Below are 24,216 nucleotides of genomic sequence, written 5' to 3'. Positions count from 1 at the left end.
ACGGAGATATTTAGATGTTCTGTTTCTTCGGACTCACCCTGCATATACAGTATAAATTAGTGTAGAAACATCATTGTGTCTATGAGAGGTGGCCAAACGTTTTAGGAAGCCTGTACTCCTGGCAGATTACTTATCTTTTGTCTGCAAACAATACGATATCCGTTTCCAAGAACATGTAGTACAAATGCAAAACTACGATAAACATTGTAAAATTACTTCTTTACGTCTCTTGAGATTCCTAATAACTGATTGACGTCAATGTATGTAGGTATACTGAACAAAAAAACCCAAACTATTATTATACGCGCGGACATAGAACTTAAAATAACTTAAATAATAATATAAGAATTTATCTTACTATACATATAGCAGGCGTGGGCACGGGTGGAGCCCCTCAAACGCCTGTTTCCCCCACCAAGCTTCCTTTCGGTTGCGCTCCTCGCTCCTCCGATGCACGAGGCCTGCGCACTGCTTGCGACAAGCGAAACGCGTCCTTCCTACATAGTAACGACGGATGCTGGTGGGGGACAGTGGGCGCTACGGTGGGGACAGTTTTGCCTCAATTGAGGCAAAATTGCCCACGCCTGCTATATAGTATATCTCATGCACACTGCGATAGAGGAAAATAAAATAATTACTTATTATATGAAATAACTATCAACTATGATGATAATTATGATGAACAATCAACGTATGACGTTATGAATATGGTATTATATGATGAGACCAATCGTAGAACAGAGTATCTAGTTTGAAACTGTTTAGTTGAAAAGCTTCAGTATTATATCAGTGAATTGACTTTTTCCTACCACCTGAGTTTAAAGAATTTATTACGTTCAAGACTGAATGCTGCTCTTTACACAGTACTTTGGCGTTTTAGCTGATTTGTTATCGCAAGTTGAAGCGTAAATATTTGATATTTAGCGAATGGACCTTATTCAGAGAAAAAACCGGAAATTTGATTTTAAGGCCAAGCTACCTATGGGTATATGAGACTTGCGCAGATGTAGAAGATAGCGACGAGACCTATTTGTCATTTTTGTTTAATCCTTAAAGAATCTAATTAAAACTGGTGTCCAATATTACCTATATATTTTATCTATAAATTTTGATTTTCTGCGAGCTAAATAACTTTTTCAAAGAAGGATTCTTATATTCTCAGTCTGTAAGGACCAATTAATGTGACAACTGACTTTTTACTAGCAGGAAATATACAGTAGGCGAAGTTTTTATAGTTTTTTATAGTTTTTACAGTTATTCGAAATCTTCGATCTCACTGGTAGACAATTATAATAATTCTTGTGCTATGATAATTGCGTAGCCGGCATGTATGTGAAACATGTAAATCTTGTTTAATGATCAAATATTTATTTCGATGTCATAAATTTTATAACATTCGTCTATACACCTCTTGGATACAATCTGAATACTCACACGAAAATATTTGCGTTTCCGTTTTACCTGAAATTTCAAAAATACATGTACATATACTATTCTCGTTGATCTTTTACATTTCTTAAAGTTTTATATTAATTTTACATTTTATTTTAAAGTTATTAAAATCTTTAATGAAACGATTACACGTTACTTTTTATTGTAATTCATATTGTGAAAATCTGCGATATATGTAGGTTATAAGAGAGTAATATTACGTTTAAAATATTTCTATCTCAACTAATAATTTGAGGTTGTTAAGTAAAATGAATCATTTTTTGTAAAAACTAACGTCAGTTTAAATAATTAACTTAATAAAAGTATGTCTGATATTTGGTAAGTAACATGATTTATCCTATATATTAAATTAATTAAACAATGGGAAAAATTTTGAATCCTTTCGAGATTATCTATAAATATGGAAGGTGCAAAAGTTTCCGGCAATCTAATATTTGGCAGTGTGATTTACGTTATCGATAACACACGCAGAACGAGATTTGCTGCTTTATGGAAGGAAATGTTCGAAAACACTCCTACTATATATATAAGAGCAATGTTAAGATTTTGTCTGTTGAAATTATAGTCAGCATGCAGCACTCTTGGGTTCTATTTTCGTGCTTCGCTTTCATTATTTCCGGTATAAAAAAACCGATCTTCCAAAAAACTTTGCTATTGTTCCGTTGTTTGTTCTGTCACATTTTCCAAATAATTGCAGGATTACGATTATTTAAACTGATAAAAAAATCGATTTTTCCAATTCATCAATCAGTTCTATCCAGATTCAAGGTTCCTCGTTCGAATCAATATTTATTTTCCAAATGATTACTATTCGATTATTTCATTGCATTGCAAGGATTACGTGAATGAACGAAATGGTCAATAACGTGTAGATTTGTACAAAAATTATTTCATATGGTGTAATTAAGTAGAAATTAAAATAGTGGTAACGGTATAATGACTTCAGGAAGCTATCTAACATAATCCTTTATTACAGTTACTGCTAAGGATGGAAAAAAGCAATGCGAGATTATTAAAGCTGGTTATATAGCTGGGCAAAGTGGCATGCCCAAGCTAAATAAAACAAGCTGTTTGAATGATGAATTACTCGATGATTCCCATCTGTCGAGTGCTCTCGAGTGTAGCCGGACCTGCCGTCCTGGCCAAAAACCAAGGACCTGCTATTACAAATTCGTAATCGAACGTTACAATACCGCCGGCCCGTAAGCGAATAATTTGTTAAACTTATAGCTGCCTTTAGATTTATCGGCGTAACGGTCCTCGACTATAAGTAAAGGTACAGTTGTGTGCAATGATTTCCACTTAGGGCATGTCAGCTTTGTACACCCAACATTACCAATAACATTTGCCCGAACTGTCAATGCGTATCTGGTGACGGCAGGGAACGAGCAGCGCTGACAGTGAACAGAATGCTACCAGGACCAAGTATACAAGTTTGTTTAGGAGATTACATTGTGGTCGACGTTATAAATCATGTGAGTGAAAGTGCAGTGTCGATACATTGGCATGGAATTTTACAAGAAGGATCGCAATATTACGATGGTGTCCCTAACTTAACGCAATGTCCGATACCTTCCAGCACTACGTTCAGGTAAATATGAAGACATGATTCGATTAGAAGTAATGTAAATTTATTTCAAGTATTCCAAATCAACAATTTATTCGGAGATTTGTTGAACGATCGATCGAATACTATGTACATACTATGAAGTTATATGTATATGCATACTTTATTTTTCATTGTTTGTTAGAGTAAAATTTGCTTCACTAACAGGTACCAATATTACGCTCATGATCCTGGTACTCATTTCTGGCACGCACACACAGGACTCCACAAGATGGACGGCGTTTTTGGCTCTTTAATTGTCCGCGAACCAGCGAAGAATGAGCCGAATGCGAATCTGTACAATTTCGATTTAGCGAATCACGTTATTGTAGTCAGTGATTGGATGACTGAAGAAGCTACGGCACGATATCCTGGTCGAAATGATCCACAATTTGGTGTAGTTGGCCAAAACCCTGATTCAATTTTAATCAATGGGAAAGGAAGGTATACCGTAAGTTTAGTCTTTTCAACCAGTTCACTCTAATTATAATTGTTTCTAGCTGATAGTTTATTATCACATATATTTGGGGGTGTATCGAAATCTGATGAAATGTTATTAACTAATAGTAAATTACTAGATCGTGTCTCTAAATAATTCATAATAAAGATACATTACGCTTTATAAATATGTAAGTACATTGCTAAAATAAATAGCGAAAGCGAATGTATTAAATAGATAAGAATTATGTTGCCGTGCCATGAACAGATGATAATGTGTTTTGCAGAATCCGCTCACTAACGCTAGGACAAACACCTCGTTGGAGGTGATCACAGTTGATCCTAAACGGCGCTACCGTTTCCGTTTCGTGAACGCTTTCTGTACAACTTGTGCCGCAGAATTGTCAATCCAAGGTCATAATCTCACAGTCATTGCAACTGATGGTCGCCCTGCAAAACCCGTCGTAGTGAATTCGATTATTTCCCTTGCCGGTATGATGTAAATCAAAATTTGTTATCCACTTTATTGATATCCGCAGTTCTTGCAGCTGATTTCCAAAAATCTTTTTTGCAAAGAAGCTTTTGGTTCCGTATGTCGTGTTCCTCTCGCATGTAACGCGCTACGTGTCTACAGATTCTCTGGCACCGTATTATCGAGACTCAACCTCTTTATCTGCGGTAGATCTATAAATAGATAACGTTTATCATTTTTCGATTGTTTTTCAAGATCAGCATCGTTGACGTTTACCTTCCATTTTCTTTTAGCGACGCGCAAATACTTTTATTACTGTCGGCTTCTCTTGTTTGCGGATGACTTAAAACTGTTTCATGCTAATAATGATTAAGAAGGCAGGCTTGTACGGCGTGGCACTCTCGATGTGAAATCTTGATGAAATCACCAAATCATTTCGGTTTTATTTCGAAAAGTGCGCGTTCGATATAATTACATACTAAAATACACTTGTGACGTCTGGACATTTTATATTTGAAATAACATGTAACAGTATATAGGTCAATGTGTTTTTGGAAAATGTGCAAGAACTGGATACAGTCTAATTCAGGCATGCACAGCTCTTTGCTCTCAGACCAGCTCCCGTGCTCCCAAGTTGCTCCCCGTATGCTCTCAGAGCAGATCGGACGTATGGAAGGGGAACCCACTAAGCGTGACTTGTAAACAGAGCACGAGAGAAGACGAGTGGGAGGGGCGTGGGGAAGTGGAGAACGCGCCGGAGTGGTCAGACTACAATAACGTAGACGCCGCCCCCACTCTCATACGCTCTTCTTCTCGTCTTCTCTCGTGCTCCGTTTACAATTGGTGGGTTCCCCTTCCATACGTCCGAGCAAGGTCACTGCTCCCAAATCGTCCACCTGTGCATGCCTGGTCTAATTTATAAAAATTATTTCTAATGAATACGTATTATTTTTCGATTATATATAGGAGAACGATACGATTTTGTCCTAAACGCAAATCAACCGCCCGGTGCTTATTGGATACAACTTCGAGGTGTAGGAAGTTGTACAAATAACAAACTGCAAGCATTGGCTGTCTTGCAATATGTAAATGCATCCGCCACGTTAAGTACGCCTGAGCCTAAATATGACGAGGTCCTTCCTCAGCGTGTCGTAAGTACATATACAGTAGTAGTAGTATCTTCGTCACTGTCGTGTCGTCAAGTCTGCCGAACGACACTTCTAGTCAGTGTCGCCAGATTAACAATAAGACTTGTCTCCCACTCTACTGTTTCCCTTCTACGACGTTATTCCCCCACGCTCCTGCATATGCCACAATGTCACGTGACTAATCCGGTACTGGCAGAGAGAGGGTAACTGTATTCCCTCTCAATTCTCGAGTCAATTTCCCTGATCTGGCGACACTGGTTCTAGGAGAGGTGCTACAGTAAAGTCGCGATCTAGCTCCCTGAGGATCTTCACGATCACTGTTCCTTCGCCTTCGCTTACCCTTTCCACTGGGGGGGCATCCCGGCGAGGGGTCAAGAAGCTCGAGCTACCGCGCGGTCCGTGGTTGCATGCTGTCCTTTTCTACGTTCGGCATCCTTTGTATTTTCAGCGCGGTGGACGCAGTAATAAAAAAAATAGTTTTCCTAGATGATCTCTGTCCCTGCTCGGAACAGGCGATGGGAGCTAGATCACGACTCTATTGTACATCCTTTCTAGTGTGAAGAATGTAGTGAAGGATAGCGATTGAAAAAGAAAGAGGGATTGAGGTTCTACGCTTCGAGTCCCTCCCTCTCTTTCTTTTCCATTCGCCGCCCTCTTCCACGTCTGATACACTAATCGCTTATTACGTGAGTAATTATAATCGTAATTATATCGTGTTTGGTGTCATTTTAATTAGAAAAACGAGACGAATACGATGGTAAAAGTTTTATAAAAAACATAAAAAATTTGAAAAGTAGCAATCTTTTGCTTCGCTAGCATTAGTGTGAGTCTCACAGATACTCGACCCTCGCTGTCAAATGTTGACAGTTACGGTAGAGACCTATGCGACAGTTACGGAGATAATACTGTAATCGAAATGAAAAGATTCGTCGAATGATTTACATCAGAAAAGACTGCGTTCGAAATCGTAGGTTCTCAATCCGCTGGATGGAAATTGTTCTGAGACACGGCCGAACGCGATTTGCGTCAGTAATTTGAGGAGTGCGAGGAAAGTGGAACCGGATATTTTAACGGACGAACCGGACATGAAAATATTTGTCTCAATAGGCACGCAGGATATGAGTCCCGAAACCATTTTCGAACCTAACAGGTACCAAAGCTTTCTAGGTAAGATGAAAACTTGACCGCTTGCGTCAACCATCCTGTTTCTCTCTGGGATCCTAATTAGCATACTATTCTATGTATATTTTTCTTAATTTGCATAAACAGTTCCCCGGGCAGATTTGTTCGTGGCCGAAACGCTCAACAACATAAACTTCCAACCTGCGCCGTCGCCACCGCTGTCCCAGTTGGATGATATTCCTGACGATCAATTTTGCAACCCTGACAATTTACCAAAACATTGCAACTCGTCCTACTGTTCGTGCACACATGTGGTCGAGATTCCGCTGCACTCTGTCGTCGAGATTGGAATCGTCGATACATGTAATTGAAACAGGAATCATTCTGTTACACAACCACGCAAGTTTAAAATTATTAGTGAACATTTTTTTTCACTAATTGTTAAATAAAATAAAAATATCTTTTCAGGGCTATTTAGTAATACTCTTTGTAAAGTCAAGTTGAGGTGTTGCCATAATTTTTAATTTTACCAATAATTTTAAACCCGCATGATTACCCTCTTATGAGGGTACAGCCCACCACGAATTGTTAGAAGTTCTGGAACTAGTGGTAGCTACATAATGTCTAGGAAACCAGAATACCCCCTTGAACTTTTTAGTCGAAATCACAAGTTCGGGTCTTACATTATTATATCATTGCAGTTTTGGTGCCACGATTACAACATCCGTTTCATCTACACGGATATTCGTATCAGGTTGTAACTATGGATCAGCCTTTGGGCCCATTTAGAGGCTCGAATGCTATGACAGTTGATTATGTAAAACAGTTAGACAAAAACAATCAAATAAAAAGAAACTACGATTCACCCCCTGGCAAGGATACTATCAGCATACCGAATAATGGATTTGTCCTAATTAGATTCCGTGCAAGCAATCCAGGTACGCATTAATGACAAAATTACTAAATTGTAGCTCTTTATGCAAAATAAAAAGTGTTCACATCGATTGCAATTATCAGGCGACAAGTAAAGATTTTTCTGTTTCTTCAACAATTTCGATAATCTAAAACTAATACATCGAGGTTTTTTAATTCTTTTAATTTACTACTGTTTTAAATTGCGCCTACTAATTTCAATCAGAAATGCACATAAAATCCGCGATCTATTATAATTACACGAGTTAGTACAATCCAAGACGGGATGAATGTGCGCAAAGAAATAGATGTTCGAAGGAAAAATAAGAATCAGATTTATTTTCATGGTCGCTTTCTTTAGAAAGGAGACAGTACCATAACCAAAATTTTATTTTACGTCGAACTATTCTATCGCTTTCTTTAACACTCATACAGGCGTCGATGGGTCTTTTTACACCTCGAAATCACAATTTTGCTATCTACATCATATACCTTGAAGATTTTCCATTCTTTAGTCGGGACTGGAATGAAATATTTTCTTTCCTCGTTTAACAATTTTAATAAGATGGTATACATTTAAATTCCTTTTACCTATCCTATGTTTTATGTGCTACCTACGCATTCTTATTATAAATGCATTACATCCGCAGTCTACTGATAACATTAAAATCTTTGTATCACGTCTACCACGAATCCGGTATATCATACAGGGTGTCCCAAAATTCTTTCAACAGCCGGAAATGGGAGGTTCCTGAGATCATTTGAAGCAAAATTTTCCTTTACAAAAATGTTATCCGCGGCTTTGTTTAGGACTTATTAATGAAAAACACATTTTTGCTAAGGAAATTTGAAGGGTGAAGGAATTTTGGGACACCCTGTATATTTCCTCCTCTCTTAGAACCTACTTGAGATCTTGCTGTATTTGAAGTTTTCCTGATAGTGCCACGGAAGAGAAACTAATTATTATTTCCAAAAATGTGACAACTATAAACAGTTTAGATACGCAAAGTGTATACATACATATATTGTATAAATTGTGGCGAGGATTCATAAACAAAACTATATTTTATAAATGTTTTTAATGTAAACTTCTTAAAAATGGGGTACTCTAGTATATGTATGTTATAAAATGTGAATTCTCAGACCCTAAAAAGACCCACCGACGACGTAATATTTTTATAACTTTCCTCATGTTGTATCATCATTCGCATACTCCATGTTCGTGAATTATTCATTCTGACGGTGGAAATTAATTAATTCTTTCTCATTGTCAAGGTTTCTGGTTATTTCACTGCCATATAATCTATCATCAGCTGAATGGTATGGAAATGATTTTTAAAGTAGGAGAGGAATCAGATTTGCCGCCGAAGCCGAAGAACTTCCCGAGGTGTGGCAATTATATGCCAAAAATTCGTAATGAACAATGTTCTAACAAAAGGAAACGAAAGTGAGAACATACTGGGGAAATAAACTGTATGGGTACTGATCTTTAAATATTTAGATTTGGTGTTTTCGTTGTTTTTCTTGAAATAAAAGTCTGACGTTATGTGTCAATTAGCAACTGACAATTTTGGCTGTTCTATCCCATATGTCTAGAGGATTAATAGAATTTTACGTAAAGAACTTTTTACGTAATGTTCGGTATACAGTAAATGTTCTATAAACGCGAACGCATCGGGGGGATTTCTTCGCGTTTTTCGATCATGGTCCTACTTTTTTCGAGCTTCAAAGGCCGAGCCGAACGTAGAGAAGGACAGCGCGTGTAAAGCGAGACCACGCGCGGGCCTTTGAACTGTGCCGGCGACTGCGACTCTCCGCGTCTCTTTCTTTTCTATACGCGCTATCCTTCCTTGCGCCCGAAACGTCCATCATCATTTAAACCTCTACAGTTTAAATACCATCGAAGGAAACCTATCGAATTGGAGCGTTTGCATCCGTCAGGAAAAGGCACACTTTTTATAGTTTTTCAACTGTTTTAAGTAATGTACTTAAGATTTATTTAAGATTTATTTAATTTTGTTTCTTATCAAAAAATTGTAATGGAGCGAGCGACGCGCGTGACTTGACACGGTGTTCGGTTTTGCGACATGATCGGTCATAGTTCATCGCGTCTTTATATTTGCGAAACCGAACGTTAAATAATAAAAATATAAAACAGTTCAGCATATTTTATAAAGTAATTTTTCTCGTTTTTTAATCTTTGCCTAGCGTCGAGATCGCAATTTCTCTTTCTTTTTCACTCGCTATACATACTCATATGTTGTAAAGTCACTTCATATGTACATACCGTCAATAAAACCACTAAATTCTGTTCAAATTATATCGTGTTTGGTATCATTTTAATCAGAAAAATGCCAGAAAGAAGGTAGTGAAAATCCCATAACAGAATCATGGAAAATGAAGAAGTTTGACTGTGGTGTAACGTTATGATGACTCACGGGCGCGTTTGAACTGTGCCGACGACTGCGACTCTCCGCGTCGCGTTTGTAGTGGTTCACCCCGATATACCGAGCCGGGTCAGTGTATTAGTTTGGAGGGGATATTTTTTTCCTGCATTCAGCATTAACATCGGGTACTTTACTATATATATGTATATATAAATTAAATACGGACATAAGAAAGAATTTCAATTTCATTTTAAACAAAATTTCTCATTTTAAAACAATCATGACGTAATGTAAAGATATAATTAATTTTTTGGAACGATAATAAGGTTTAGTTGTACAATAATGATTTTCACGTAATTTCCTACAGACCAAGTGAATTCGTATTTAACGTAACAGAAGATGTGACTGACAACATGACCAAAGATATTTATACATCGATTGTATACAGTTCTTATGATATATTTGTACTAATAGTAATGTACAAACATTACTGTTCATGCCCTGCCATATTTGCGGTAATTAACGAACTAGTAACGCGATTACATTATTTAATGATTGTTCCTTAAGTAATACATGATTTTTTTATATGTATCACACGAAAACGATGTTCGAATAAGATGTAAAACCTACAATTCTACAATCCTAATACTCCTTGAATCATATATCAGATATAATATTAAATAATTAATAAATTCTTAATAACTATATGTCCTTACATATCGAAAGCGTTTAAAATATTAATTGCACAGTACACGTAACATGTAAGCTATAAGTCTGTAAGTTAATTAAAGTGGCGGTAGATTCATAATTAAATGACTAGATAAGTAAATAAATAAAATGTTGACTTTCAACATTGAAGCGTATATGTTATATTCATTAACTGATTTCAGAAATTCAAAAATGATGATAATATGCCAGTTTCATTTAAAATCACCTTCAGAACCCACTGAACATATATATAACTTTGATATTTCTCCGAACGGACCACCATGTACACTCAAGCAAACAATTTCTTTTATAATATGATTGCCTTTCATCAACTTGTAGTATCTTCATAACAGTCGTAGTGGTACCACGGAACGTGCTGACGGTGGTGCTAAATATCTCTGTAAGTGTGTATCAAAGTCTACCAAATATTTTCATTATTATATTATTTCTTATTAATCGTATGAAATATTTTATTATAAAAGTTTTATTCTTTTAAGTAAAACGCTTGTTCGATAACGTTATTTCCAAAAAATACTTTTACAAGAGATATACACGCAGGACGATTCACAAATGCTTTGTCAATACTTCAAGGTGTACATTTATATTAAATTTATATAATGTCCGATATTTCTTTTTTCTCGAGTTATGAAAGATTATGAAAATTTACTCCCTAAAGAATTGACATGCATTTATAAAACCGATTCTATAATGAAAAATCGAGCAAAGATTAAAATTTGATATTACATTAAATAGATTATTAATTTTAAAAGCTAATTGACTTTTTCGTGTACTCCGAGGATCGAGTTCAAGTAATTTACATTACAAGGTGTTTCTTCTCTCTCGAAGAATTGAAATGCTCGTAAAGGATTGGTCTTATCGAGAAAAGGTTTAAAAGTTCTCTGGCATAAAACGACACATGTATATGCTGCAAATTATTTTTCTACTGGTCGAGTGGTGGTGAAAATTTTAGAGGAAAATAAATTTTTTTAATACTTTATTTTTATAGTACGATAGCATTTAATAAGACGAATTCAGAGACCTTCGTACGAGGTCATTTGTTGTTGTAAAATGTTAGAAATTATGTTATAAAGTAGTAGATTACTACAGATGAGTCAAATGGGTAAGACCGAAAGCTGGTGAACGGCTGTTAGTCTGCATACTGTAGTAAACAAGGGTTGAATTCCCTGTCTCTCTTCTATTTTTCAAAACAATCGGTTCTACAGATTTGTGAATTGAATTCGATTCCATTACAATTCAAAATTTGTAAATGGTAATAAATTTAATGACATAAAACCTCATACGGTCTTCATTTAAAATAACGTTAATGGTATTCATGGTTACATTTGATCACCGGCCTACATTAAATAATAAAAAGAAATCACGCTTCATTCGGGTCAAAAATATATCGTGATAAAAATTCTATTCGCTCTATTAATAATAATTAATTCGTCTTTAAAATCACTTCCACTACTCGACTTGTAAGAACTTTGTTCTACCAAACAACTTTTATTTAAATTTTTTTTATGGAACCTAATCCCTTAATTAAGAGATATTACGATATTTCGAGATAAAAGAAATATCCCGTACAAATTAATTATAAATTTTATTTTCACCCCGTATACATATCACTAAGATATAAATTAATGACTCTATAATATAAAGACATGAATAATATTATATTTTTTAGAACGACCAGTTTCATTCTAATGACTGCAGAATCTTTTGCATTCTTTCATCGAATTTCATATCACTAAGATATAAATTAATGACTCTATAATATAAAGACATGAATAATATGATATTTTTTAGAACGACCAGTTCGATTCTAATGACTACAGAATCTTTTGCATCCTTTGATCGAATTTTGAAATTATACAAATTAATATCATCTAAATGAAAATCATTTGTTTAAAATATTAATTAATTGATTGGGTTTTGTACAGATTATGCATCGCAATTTGTTCATATTTTTCATCCTGAACATCATATATAATCCCATCGTCTCTGCAGGTAATTCAATTAATTCCGCTCAATCGTTACATTAAGCCAAATGACTTTCTAATTTCTTTATATTTTGGAATTTGAAGCTGTACATTGCAAGTCACCATGGTTCCTATGCGACAACGATAAATGTATATCACCCTCATTTATTTGCGATGGAGAACATGATTGTAATGACTTAACTGATGAAAAAGATTGCCACGCCTTTATAGTAAGTATACAAGAAAGCAATATGAAAAGCAAAATTAATTTTATTTTAAGAAACATGTTCAAGTGGTAACGTTCTTACATCACTTTCTTGTGTTTGTAAAATAAAGAATCATTACAATATCATCGATCATTTTAATCAATCCAGAATCTTAATTAAATATACGATTTTTTTTTATATTTATACGCTAAATATAAATGTATAAACTGTTTACATCCCTTGTGTATATATATATGTATATTAATATCTTATATTTTTACATTAGCCTATCCCCTACGGAATCCAGTGTGCTACTGATGAATTTCAATGTGAAGATCGATCTTGCATACCGAGTGCAAAATTTTGCGATGCTAAACCCGATTGTCCCGACAAAAGCGACGAATATACAAACTGCGTAAAAGATGTAAGACTATTTGCTTAAATCATAATTCCGCACTTTTTAGTAATATTTTTATTATACATTACATTTTTGGCTTAAAGAATCACTCAATACCATCTTCATTATACAGGGTGAGTCTCGTAACGTGACAATCTCAAATAACTCGTATGTTATTTGTTGTACAAAAAAAATGTTCAAACAAATGTTGCATGGTTCCTAGAGGGACATACAATTCTGCAATCTGATTTTTGTTACTTCCACTTTTTATCAAGATATGAAGGTCACCTTCAGTTTTTAAATAGAATGCCCAATATTTTTGCTCGAACTCGGATGAGCTTATTTACAGGAACCAAGGAGTTTATTACAATATAATCACATATAATCACACCATAATATAATCGGAGATTTTATACGACTTGCTCTGTCAAGCTCTGTGTCACTAAACTGTTATTATTCATTACTGACTAACAGCACGTCGTCAATTCGTACCGATCATCGTCGTTTCAAACCGTCAGGTGTTCCCGCCGTGTGGCCGAATGTAAAAGTACACTCACACCGTTGTTCCCCACAATATCTTGACAAGAAATGGAAGTAACAAAAATCAGATTGCAGAATTGTATGTCCCCCCAGGAATCATGCAACATTTGTTGGAACATTTTTTTTGTACAACAAATATTCTGTGAGTTATTTGAGATCGTCATGTTACGAGACTCACCTTGTATATATTTATACCTAATACTTCAATATATAATTCTTGAAGTTGCACATAAATAATTGCAGTACATTGACTACTACTGAATATTTTTATAAATTTTTCGAATTTGTCATATCATGTTATAATTTTAAGTAAGAACAAGTATAAAATTAATTTGCCACGCCAACATGGTGGTTGGTATTTACATATAATGTATATAATGAACGCGTATCATAACTTTGGGAATTCAAATACTGAAATATAATAAACAATAACCATCCAGTAAGTAATTCCCCCCCAATGCTCACAATTCTTTCCATTTATACATAAAAATAATAAATACCTTGTTCTTCGTAACAGTTGAAATGCGATACTTTTCGATGCAATGATGGATACTGTATAAAAAACGAATGGGTCTGCGATGGTTTCTCAGACTGCCCTGACAGTAGCGATGAAAAAAATTGTGGTAATTATTCTATATATATCACTACTAAATTTTAGTCATTTTAACTAATTATCACAGATATTAAATCGATTTCATGATCTGTTTTTTATTTTATTCTTCATAGCAGTTAGATCAGTACCAATCGATGAATGTAACCACGAATTCGATCGATACTTATGTAAAAATCAAAGATGTATCTCTTTAAATGTAACTTGTAACGAAAAAGATGATTGTGGCGACGGTTCCGATGAAAATATCCTAGAATGTAAAAAAGGTAAGCACATACCTAAAATAAACAGTAGAAAATAAAATTGTTGTATATCGTCAATCATTCACATTTTTATACAATTACTGAAATAATAACGGATAATAAATAATTACGGATTAATTAATAATGTAGCATTAATTCAGTTTTTACTATATCAATTTCTAGCTGATACATCGTGCAAACAAACAGCAAAATGTGAACATTTATGCAGAAAGACACCTCAAGGTGCTCAGTGCTCATGTCGATCGGGCTACAAATTATTGAACAATCAGACATGTACAGGTAAAAATCAAGACGCTTATATCTTAAATTTTTATATTTACATTTTATATTTGATAAAATTATATAGATAAGCATATATAATTATAAGTTTGCGTATGTATTATTTTGTAGATATAAATGAATGTGAACATTTTGGCATATGTGATCAACTATGCTTTAATACTCCTGGATCCCACGAGTGTTCTTGCCAGGATAGCTACACTTTGAATAGTGATATGAGAACCTGTAAAGCTCCAGGTACATATATTACCTTATACATATATTTAAACCATTCAAGTTAGAAAAGTTTGTTTTCAATCTAATTTGGAATAATTGTTCTACTTATCTCAATAATGACTGTTACACAGTATGTATATATTCTTACATAAAGTCTTCAAACAGTGTACAAATTAAAAAATATATAAGAAATATGTTGCAATTATTCATTACTACTTTATGCAAAATCAAACATTGACTGCATCGATTGCAAAGGATAGAAACTAAACTGAACGTTATTTTGTTCCTTAATGATTTTAATACAGGCGAAATCATATATTGACATTTTCAACTTTAAAAATTTTCCAACAATTTTAAACTTCATCTGCTCAATTTTGCTATAACTTCATAAAGATCCGCAGTCTATTCATTACTTATACAGAGTGTCCCTCTAACTCTATGTTACAAAGCGATATCTCAGCTACCTCAATTATTAATTGTACCAAATTATTTGGTTCGAGGGAATTTTTCCTCATGGTCATTTTTTTCAAAATGGTCATCGATATCTTTTTTGTCAATGATCTACAGTATGAGGAGTGGCATGAAAAAACATCGATGACCTTAAAATCTCGAAAAAAATTATGTGTCCCCTCAAACCAAATAATTTCTTTTTGACATTTTGCGTAGCATAAAAAATAGCAGGATATCGCCTTGTAACAGAGTTAGTGAGGCAACCTGTATAGTCGAAAATTGGTGACTAAAACAATTGTTTATTGTATGCAGGTGGTGAAGCTACGCTAGTGTTTTCATTGAAATTTGAAATCCGTGGTTTGTACCTTGATAGCCACATATATTATCCGGTAGTGAAAGATTTACAACATGCTGTAGCAGTTTCTTTAGATGCCAATTATGTATATTGGTCTGATATTGAAAATGGAAATGAAGCAATCATTAGAAGCTTAGATGATGGATCTGGAAAGGAGGTCATTGTAACATCTGGTAATTAATATAACTTTATCATGAAATTATTGTTATCCACTGATAAATGAAGTATGTATAAAATGAACGTGTTGGGCAAATATTGTTTAATACTTTTAAGGTCTAAACAGTCCTGATGATATTGCAGTCGATTGGGTTACGGACAACATATATTTCACTGACAGTGAGTTTATGCATATTGGAGCTTGTAATAGTAATGGTTCTTATTGTACCATTGTAATTAAAGAAAGAACTGGTAAACCACGAGGCTTAGCTCTATTACCAAGGAATGGGTGAGTGCATCAAGTACAATATTTCATCCTCTTACAATTATAAATTAACATAGATTGTACTATTTGTCACTAGTGTTATGTATTGGGCAGAATGGAGCTCAAATTCAAATATATTGAAGGCAAGCATGGATGGAAAAAATACTAGTACAGTAGTCGCCGAGAATTTAGAGTGGCCAAGCAGTTTGTCTATTGACTACGTAAATAACAGATTGTACTGGATAGATAGTAAATTGAAGTTAATTGAAACAGTTAGCCTGGATGGTTCTGACCGCAGGGTATGTATTCTGCTATATAATAATGGATAAAATAATCTTGGTAATTAAGTACTATGAATAACTCGCATCTTTTCAGACTGTATTGAAAGATATAGCAAAAATGCCTTTCTCATTAGCAGTCTTTGAAAATAAACTCTACTGGAGTGATAGGGCATCTAAAACTATACAATCGTGTGATAAATTTACTGGCAAAAATTGGAAAATTTTATTAACGCTGCAGAGCACTGTTTATGGAATGCATATATATCACCCTGTTTTAAAACCTAAGGTGAATATTCTATATTCTTCCTGTATTAGTACAACAACTTTATTATAAAAGTCACTTATTATTTTATGTCTTACATTTATGTAATAGATTCCAAATCCGTGCAATTTGAATCCTTGTTCACAATTGTGCCTACTAAATTCAAAGAATGGATATACATGTGCTTGTACATTAGACAAGGAACTCAATTCAGATCAGCGTACATGTCGTGGTAGGTATATACATATATATTCTTGTATCGCTGAATTGATTATAACAATTTTACAAATTTATAAAATAACGAAAATTTTAGCGGTTAAAAAACAGATGCATCTGATTGTCGCAGCAGGAAATAGGTTCGTAGATTATTACCATGAATTATTAGGAAAACCAAAAATGACATCAATTGTCAAATTGAGACATGTTACTGCAGTTACGTATAATCCCCTTACTGGTAAGAATGATTAATGAACAGTTATTGCATACAATTACGTTAATACGTTAAAATTGTTAAATAAAAAAATTTCTATAGATGGTCTGTTCGTGAACGATCAATTAACGGATGATGTTTATGATTTCAACATGAATACTGAAGAATTAAAAGCCGTAGTACGTACCAAGGATAAAGTATTAGGAGGAATAGATTTTGACTACATTGGAAATAATTTATACTTATCGGATATAAGTCACAAGATTATCGAAGTTCACAGTTTAGGTACCCATGAAAAAACAGTCTTCTATTTCCAAGAAGAACCTCATGCTATTGCTCTCGTACCAGAAAAAGGGTAATCAATTGATTAAAGTATTCAAAAAAATTAATTTCACGTTTTGTCATTATGATATTCAAATTATAGGGTAATGTTCGTTGTTTTCCATTCGAGTGGAAAATATCGCATAGATTTGATGAAAATGCACGGGATTGGCCCTAGAATTCCAGTTGAAGGAATCAAAACACCTTTACGCGGACCAACAATAGCATTGTGTTATGATAGAGATTTGGAAAGGCTATTTTGGAGTGATCAGGGTACAGGTCGTATCGGTAGTACGACAATTAAGGGTTAGTAATCATTCTCTGTTTAAAGCGTAATATGATGCAATTGTTGTTAGTGTTGGACCCTCTGTTTTAAGGTTTCAAGACACACATCTTTCGTACTGGATTATCAGAACCTGTGAGCCTTGCTGTTTTCGATGATTATGTATTCTGGACGCAGTATAAGTCAGATCAGTTACATTGGACTAGTAATAAAGGCAACACACAACAGTATCAAAAGAGCATCAGCTTGGGTAAATAGAACAAAATCAAGGAAGTTGGATGTAGAAAGAACGTAGTCATTTTCAGTTTTGTATTATATAATTTTGTACTAAATATTATTATTCTTTTTCGATAGAGGTGGCTAAAAATTTGGGAAGATTGCACTTAGTAAATTTGCGCAGGACATACGTAAACAAGCACGAATGTCGTGTAAACAATGGTAATTGTTCTCACGTGTGCCTGGTTAATAATCTTCATTCACATGTAAGTCTAATGTTCTTCAAATAATACAATGTTCTATATTGTATTATTTAACAATATTCATCTTTGTGGTTATTTTTAAATTTGCAGATTTGTGCGTGCCCGCCTGATATGATGCTGCATGAAAGTAATTACATTTGCATTCCACAAACAGCATGCAAATCAGGTGAAATGAAATGTGGAGAACATGATATGTGCATAAAACTGCATCAAAGGTATGAAACTTTCCGAATTGAAAATATAACTTTGAATATACGATTTCTTCTGTTAAACAATGACGAATTTACAAATTTCTCCGCCTGTTTCTATTTAAATGAGTGGCAAATTCTCTAGAATAGATATTATTCATAAACAACTAAAAAAGTAGTAATGATGCGATTTCGCAAATTTGTCATTGCAGAAAATTTTTCGCTGTAAGCTTCAGCCTGCTTAGCTCATTTGCGAATTTATCATTGTGTATACATCAAATTCTATAAACCTAAGTAATTTTATAAAAATCTAAGAAGACGCGTGTATGTAGGTCTGCTTATTTAGTGTAGAGTATCCTCTCTGTTATAATCAAGTACATTTTATAACAATCTTAGATGCGATGGCCGACAAGATTGTCCAAATGGCGAGGATGAATCAAGTGTATGCGATGAATTCCGATTATCAAAGTGTGAGAAAGGCGCACAGTTTCAATGCAAAAGCGGGGAATGTATAAATATAACATCGCGTTGTAATTTTCACTACGACTGTCCAGATGGAGATCAATCAGATGAAGAAGGCTGCGATGAAAAGAAATGCAACACGGGTAAATCTTTATCTAGTATTTTATATAATATAAACATTATTCACCGAAATGAGAGATTAACAGGGGACCAGTCATTGATATCAGTGAATGTTCATGTAGAACTAGTTGAGAAGTATGTAATAATGAAAAATTGAATTTTTAATAGTTGTATGATACAATTTATTTTTTACGGCAACAATTGTTATTACATAATTAGATGAAATCTTTTCATTGATTAGAAAGTCAACGATCATTTATCGCAGTATTTTAATCGTTTTTAGATGAGTTTCAATGTCGTGAAGGAACTTGTGTATCAAAGTATGCAGTATGTGACGGAAACTATGATTGCTCTGACTTTTCTGACGAAATAGATTGCAGCAAGCACGTATGCGATATAAATAGTTTCACCTGCGAAAGTAGCACGTGTATTCCTAAGACATGGAAATGCGATGGTGAAGTGAGTCTACGATTTTTTCTAACATTAGTTTTCCAACTACGATAGCCGACAGATAACTGATTTTCAAATGAATAGATCGACTGTCCAGATGGTTCCGACGAGGGCGAAACGTGCCAAAAAACTCTATGTCCATCCGAAATGTTTACGTGCGACAATGGTCGGTGCATCGATATGTCCTTGAAGTGCAATACAGTCAATGATTGCGAAGACGACAGTGATGAATATTATTGTACAGGAAAAAACAGTAATAACATCGCTAATTGTACTGCGGATGAGTACAAATGTTACAATTCAGACATATGTCTTCCCAAGGAAGCAAAGTGAGCGATTTGCAATAATAGCACATGATAACAATATCATATATATATAACTTTATACTATTATAATTTTTAATTATGTTATATATAATATTATATATATAACTTTCTAGAAAGAAAGTGCACATAATATTTGCTCTTATGTGTTATTATTTTGCTTCTAATTAACTACGATTAATAGATGTAACGGAGTACCAGAATGTCCACGCCACGATGATGAACATCATTGTGTTCGATGCCAAAAACGAGAATTTGCTTGCCATAATCAGCATTGTATCGATGAATCTTGGGTGTGTGATCAAACCGACGATTGTGGAGATGGATCCGATGAAATAAATTGCGACGGAAGCACCACGAGGAAAACCACTGCCAGTTCCAATTGCAAAGAATACCAATGTTCAAATGGGATATGCTTACCCTTTGAGTTAGTCTGTGATGGAAAAACAGATTGTTCGGATCAAAGTGACGAATTTGAACAATGCGGTAAATTACTATACAATGGAAAAATATACACAAATATTCATTTCCCCATAGACCAATTTCATATGAAAATTATTGCGTTCAATTAAAATATTAACCTAATAGAAAGGAATGGTAATATAATCAATGAATCATTTTTCCCATTACTTTCTGAAGAGTAACCTTTTTGATACTATTTTACAGTTCTGGTTCTAAAATGTAACAATAACATCAATCGCACCTGTTTCATGCATTGAAATTAATTTGTTTAGAAGTTAATATATGAAATATTTTTATAGCATCCTCATGTATGATGGACAATCCTTGTTCAAGTATATGTCATAAAACACCTCGAGGTCCGGCGTGCGATTGTCCAACCGGTTATCAATTGGATAACGACTTAAAAACGTGTATAGATGTCAACGAGTGCGAACACAATGTCTGCTCACAAATTTGTCGTAACAATGATGGATCTTTCACTTGTTCTTGTTACGAAGGATACGTTCTCCGGAACGATAAAACGACTTGTAAAGCAACTGGTAAATATTGTTTCTAAATTAGTTTGGTCGGTGTTTGTATTATTAACACGTTGACTGCCGTGACCGGAGCTTTTGACTTTCTAAAAAAGATTGTCATAATACTAGCGGCACTGAATATCAATTTATTCGTTCTGAAGTGAACTAAATTATAGTGTAAGGTGTAAATTTCATTATCATTCATTATCATTTCATTATAGAATGAAATAAGAAAAACTTGTATAAAACACTCGAAATTCACGCGCCGGTTAACATGTTATATAATTAATACTACAATTAATAACTTACTAAAAGTATGCATAACAATCTCAGTTTTCATGGCAAAAAAGGATCTTCATAAAATCAAAAATAGTTCGTCAACGTATAATTTCATAACAAAATAATATTACAGTTATTATTTAAGAAAAATCGGGCTTTCACAATTCTGTCTGTAACAACAATTGTGTCCAAGAAGAAGGAGAATATGCAATCAATGATTTGTTAAACCGTCTATTAAACTGTGAATTATAACAACAGGGTCACAAATGGAAATAATTTCTGCTGCTGGAAACACTATTAGGAAATTGTCAGCAAGCTTACGTTCGATTGAAATAGTCGATGAAGAATTAACTGAAATATCTGGCATCGACGTGAACGCAAACGAGGAGACCATTTACTGGAGTAGTGGTAAGAATTTTTCTACGTCCCTATGAATTGCAAGAGATTTTTGAATTTGAGATCGTTTAAAATAAAATGCTATAAAATCAAAAATATATTGTGCCGTTTAAATAAAAGGCAGAAAGATTTTGATTTTTTATCAGGAAAGCTAATCTTGGAAATTTTGAACACTACGATTTATAACTGATTCGAAATGCTACAAATATCTTTTACTTTTTGTTAGACATATCAGGCATGATTGGTAGAATACATATAAAGAGCAGAAACCGAAAACAGGTTACTGGAATTGGCAGACCAAGCGCTCTCGCTGTTGATTGGAGTACTGATAATATTTATTTGACTAATACCGAATACATAGGCAGCATTGAGGTATCATACATACTTATTGTTTATCTTCCACCATTTGTAATTTGTTAACAAATATAAAAAAATCTTTTTGTTACTTTTTTTAATCGAATTTCTAGGTATGCAATTTAGAAGCACAAAAATGTGCTAAACTGGTTACTATCGAACCACGAAATAAAGCTATGTCTATTGCTGTTCATCCACAACAGGGGTATTATATATAATTTGGTTGTAATAACATAACTGAAAGTTTGATTGCAAACACAAACTGTTCTAATTCTAAGAATGTATAGTTATGACTCTTTAAATAATACAACTCTATACGATTCTTTAAATTAACAAGAATTTAATTATTATTTAACACTTTTCATTAATAAAAAATTCACTTTTTAATCAAAGAAAAATATTGTATAGAACCGAACTTGTTTATGTTGCAACTCAAGAACTTCGTAATTCTAAATCCATACATGTAAAGTGTCGGAAACTGCTTTCTTTAAAATGGTAATAGATATTGACTGAATTATTTGTAAATTAAATGAAGTAAAAGTTTTTCTTTTTTTAAGTAAATGACACATTAATCTTCTTTTGTTTGAACAGCTCTAGTTAAACTTAATCACATTTAATTAAAGCATTTTTTGTGAAAGTAAATATGTAATTTATTTAATTTACAAAAAAATTAAGTTGATAGTAGCTATAATTCCAGAGAAGGCAGTGTATAACTCTTTACATGACTCACTTTGTGTATTTACTTATTTATAATTAAATGAAAATATTATACAGGTGGCTATTTTGGAGTCAAACTAATTGGATACTCTATGACAAACCAACTAGTAAAATATACCGATCTCATCTAGCAGGTTCTAACGTGAAAGTGATTGTTTATCACAACATTGGTGCTGTCTCTGCAATGGTAATTGATCACACAAGGTCTAGATTGTACTGGGCCGATACTTTCTTAAAAACCATCGAATCTTCAAACTTTGACGGCTCCGATCGTGCGGTATATTTAAAAACTGATGTAAGTATGTAAAGCAGTATTAACTACAATACTTAATGTTACTATTCAATGCTTCCATTAGTAATAATTTTTATTATGGATTGAGTTGATAAAGTAATCATACAATAGCGTAAAAGTATTCTGTAAAAGTAACTCTATTATCATAATTCTTTAGGTTTATCAAATTCTAAGCATGAACATATATGAAGATAATTTATACTGGCTAATGGGTACAACTGCTACATTAAAAAAATGCAAACTATATCATGATAAATCATGCACAACAATCTCACTTGATCACTTAAATGTTGATAAATATTTCACAATTTTACATACATCCAGACAACCCACTGGTAAGTATACCACTGTTTAAAATAATTATTTATCTTACTTCAACCACCTTTATGTCATGGACCCGTATGGATTAAATTGGATAAATAACTATTTTAATCTTTGATGTGAATATATATAAAGTTTTATCGTAATTAATCAGTTTCACATATTTTTGTTATATACAGTAAAAAATACTTGCAAGGATAACAAGTGTGATTACATGTGCGTTCTGGGTAAGAATACTTCCACATGTGTTTGTCCTAATGGTCTTTTGAAAAATCTGGAAAACACTTGTGAACAAGATGCAAATATAAAGCATAAATTTGAATCAAATGTTATTAATCGAAAAAGTGATCAAATTCACCACAACAACAGAATGTTAATTGGAGTTCTTGTAGCTTGTATTATCATCATCATCATACTTATGTTTGGATACTATTATTATCAAAAAATTAAACCCAATACTTTTAAAAAATCTAGTGTCAGGTAAATTAGTGAAATTTTTTTTCATTTATGTATGTAAAGTCGCATCAACTTGCTAACCATCAATAACAATTGTGCATGTATATATAGTAGTTTACTAATAGTAGTTTATTAATTTTATAATGCAATTATTTGTACTAGATGTAGAACTTTGTCTAATTTTCAATTTTGTTAGTAGCATTAACTAGCGTTTGGTATTAAATGGGTGAAATGTTTTGAAAATGTTTAAATTCAATATTTAGTTCTATTTTCCGTTGAAACATATTGCGCCCGTTTTTTTTTTGTAGTATTTATTTTCAAAATTCTACGTATGATGAACAAGGTAAGTTTGCAACATCGTTCAATAGTATATCTACCTTACCACCAGGAGAACACGAGTATGTAAATCCTGTTATCAGCATGACAAAGGTAACTGTTTAATATCATGACCTAATCATGTACAATTATAATAGAAAATCTGCTTTTTTCAATGTATGTTTTTTTTTTATTCAGAGGCAAGACAACAAATTAAATGAAAAAGATAAAAATCAGCTAGTTAACATTGGACATTCGGACCAATCAGATGCTGAATCTGAAGCTTCAACATATCAACAAAATTCTCGTTTGGTAAATTAGGAAGGTAAATTAGTGTAAAGTTATATATGCACTGGAACCTGTATAAAGAAATAGATGTTAAATTTTGTACATACATATATGTGCATGCATGTATATTTGTAAAAACAAGTATGATATGTTCACACATACAAATGTATATTCAAAAATGTATATTAAACAATGAAGAAGGCTGTGGACTTCCTAAAGACAATAAATGAAAGTAAGACATCAAACACTATTTCAATT

The 24,216-nt window shown here is 33.5% G+C and overlaps 3 protein-coding genes across 3 annotated transcripts in view; 2 read left to right on the top strand and 1 right to left on the bottom strand.

The window, feature by feature from the left end:
- The window catches only part of LOC143221866 (chymotrypsin-2-like), a 29,125-nt gene extending 12,779 nt beyond the window's left edge, over window positions 1-16,346 (bottom strand). Inside the window, exon 1 of the mRNA XM_076447470.1 lies at window positions 13,871-16,346. The gene's annotated coding sequence lies outside the window, so the exon portion shown is untranslated. The remainder of the gene's footprint in view (window positions 1-13,870) is intronic.
- LOC143221863 (uncharacterized) lies at window positions 9-10,432 on the top strand. The gene is made up of 9 exons (XM_076447463.1): window positions 9-2,654; window positions 2,759-3,043; window positions 3,227-3,509; window positions 3,784-3,988; window positions 4,935-5,119; window positions 6,088-6,283; window positions 6,386-6,601; window positions 6,940-7,176; window positions 8,426-10,432. Exons 1-9 carry the CDS (start codon window positions 2,497-2,499, stop codon window positions 8,599-8,601), a joined length of 1,941 nt encoding a protein of 646 aa, XP_076303578.1. The 5' UTR covers window positions 9-2,496; the 3' UTR covers window positions 8,602-10,432.
- On the top strand, window positions 10,558-24,203 carry LOC143221862 (vitellogenin receptor-like). The gene is made up of 32 exons (XM_076447462.1): window positions 10,558-10,645; window positions 12,189-12,255; window positions 12,333-12,457; window positions 12,720-12,857; window positions 13,888-13,993; window positions 14,097-14,246; window positions 14,406-14,522; window positions 14,634-14,759; window positions 15,501-15,716; window positions 15,817-15,988; window positions 16,062-16,263; window positions 16,340-16,531; window positions 16,619-16,739; window positions 16,821-16,961; window positions 17,040-17,292; window positions 17,362-17,564; window positions 17,636-17,791; window positions 17,896-18,023; window positions 18,111-18,235; window positions 18,605-18,813; window positions 19,074-19,249; window positions 19,325-19,569; window positions 19,748-20,049; window positions 20,325-20,564; window positions 21,078-21,227; window positions 21,442-21,587; window positions 21,683-21,774; window positions 22,344-22,581; window positions 22,736-22,913; window positions 23,079-23,379; window positions 23,664-23,784; window positions 23,869-24,203. Exons 2-32 carry the CDS (start codon window positions 12,192-12,194, stop codon window positions 23,989-23,991), a joined length of 5,256 nt encoding a protein of 1,751 aa, XP_076303577.1. The 5' UTR covers window positions 10,558-10,645; window positions 12,189-12,191; the 3' UTR covers window positions 23,992-24,203.
- The last annotated feature ends 13 nt before the right edge of the window (window positions 24,204-24,216 follow it).

Source organism: Lasioglossum baleicum, chromosome 3 (assembly GCF_051020765.1).
Source record: "Lasioglossum baleicum chromosome 3, iyLasBale1, whole genome shotgun sequence".
Classification (NCBI taxonomy): Eukaryota; Metazoa; Arthropoda; class Insecta; order Hymenoptera; family Halictidae; genus Lasioglossum; species Lasioglossum baleicum.
This window is presented reverse-complemented; position numbering and strand designations above follow the sequence as displayed.

Coding starts and splice junctions, on each gene's coding strand:
- LOC143221862 (XM_076447462.1), top strand. CDS start 12,192: ATGCATCGCAATTTGTTCATATTTTTCATCCTGAACATCATATATAAT. Junction 17,565..17,635: donor CGGTAGTACGACAATTAAGG/GTTAGTAATCAT, acceptor CTCTGTTTTAAG/GTTTCAAGACACACATCTTT. Junction 22,914..23,078: donor TACATCCAGACAACCCACTG/GTAAGTATACCA, acceptor TGTTATATACAG/TAAAAAATACTTGCAAGGAT.
- LOC143221863 (XM_076447463.1), top strand. CDS start 2,497: ATGCCCAAGCTAAATAAAACAAGCTGTTTGAATGATGAATTACTCGAT. Junction 3,510..3,783: donor ATGGGAAAGGAAGGTATACC/GTAAGTTTAGTC, acceptor TGTGTTTTGCAG/AATCCGCTCACTAACGCTAG. Junction 5,120..6,087: donor AGGTCCTTCCTCAGCGTGTC/GTAAGTACATAT, acceptor TCGAAATCGTAG/GTTCTCAATCCGCTGGATGG.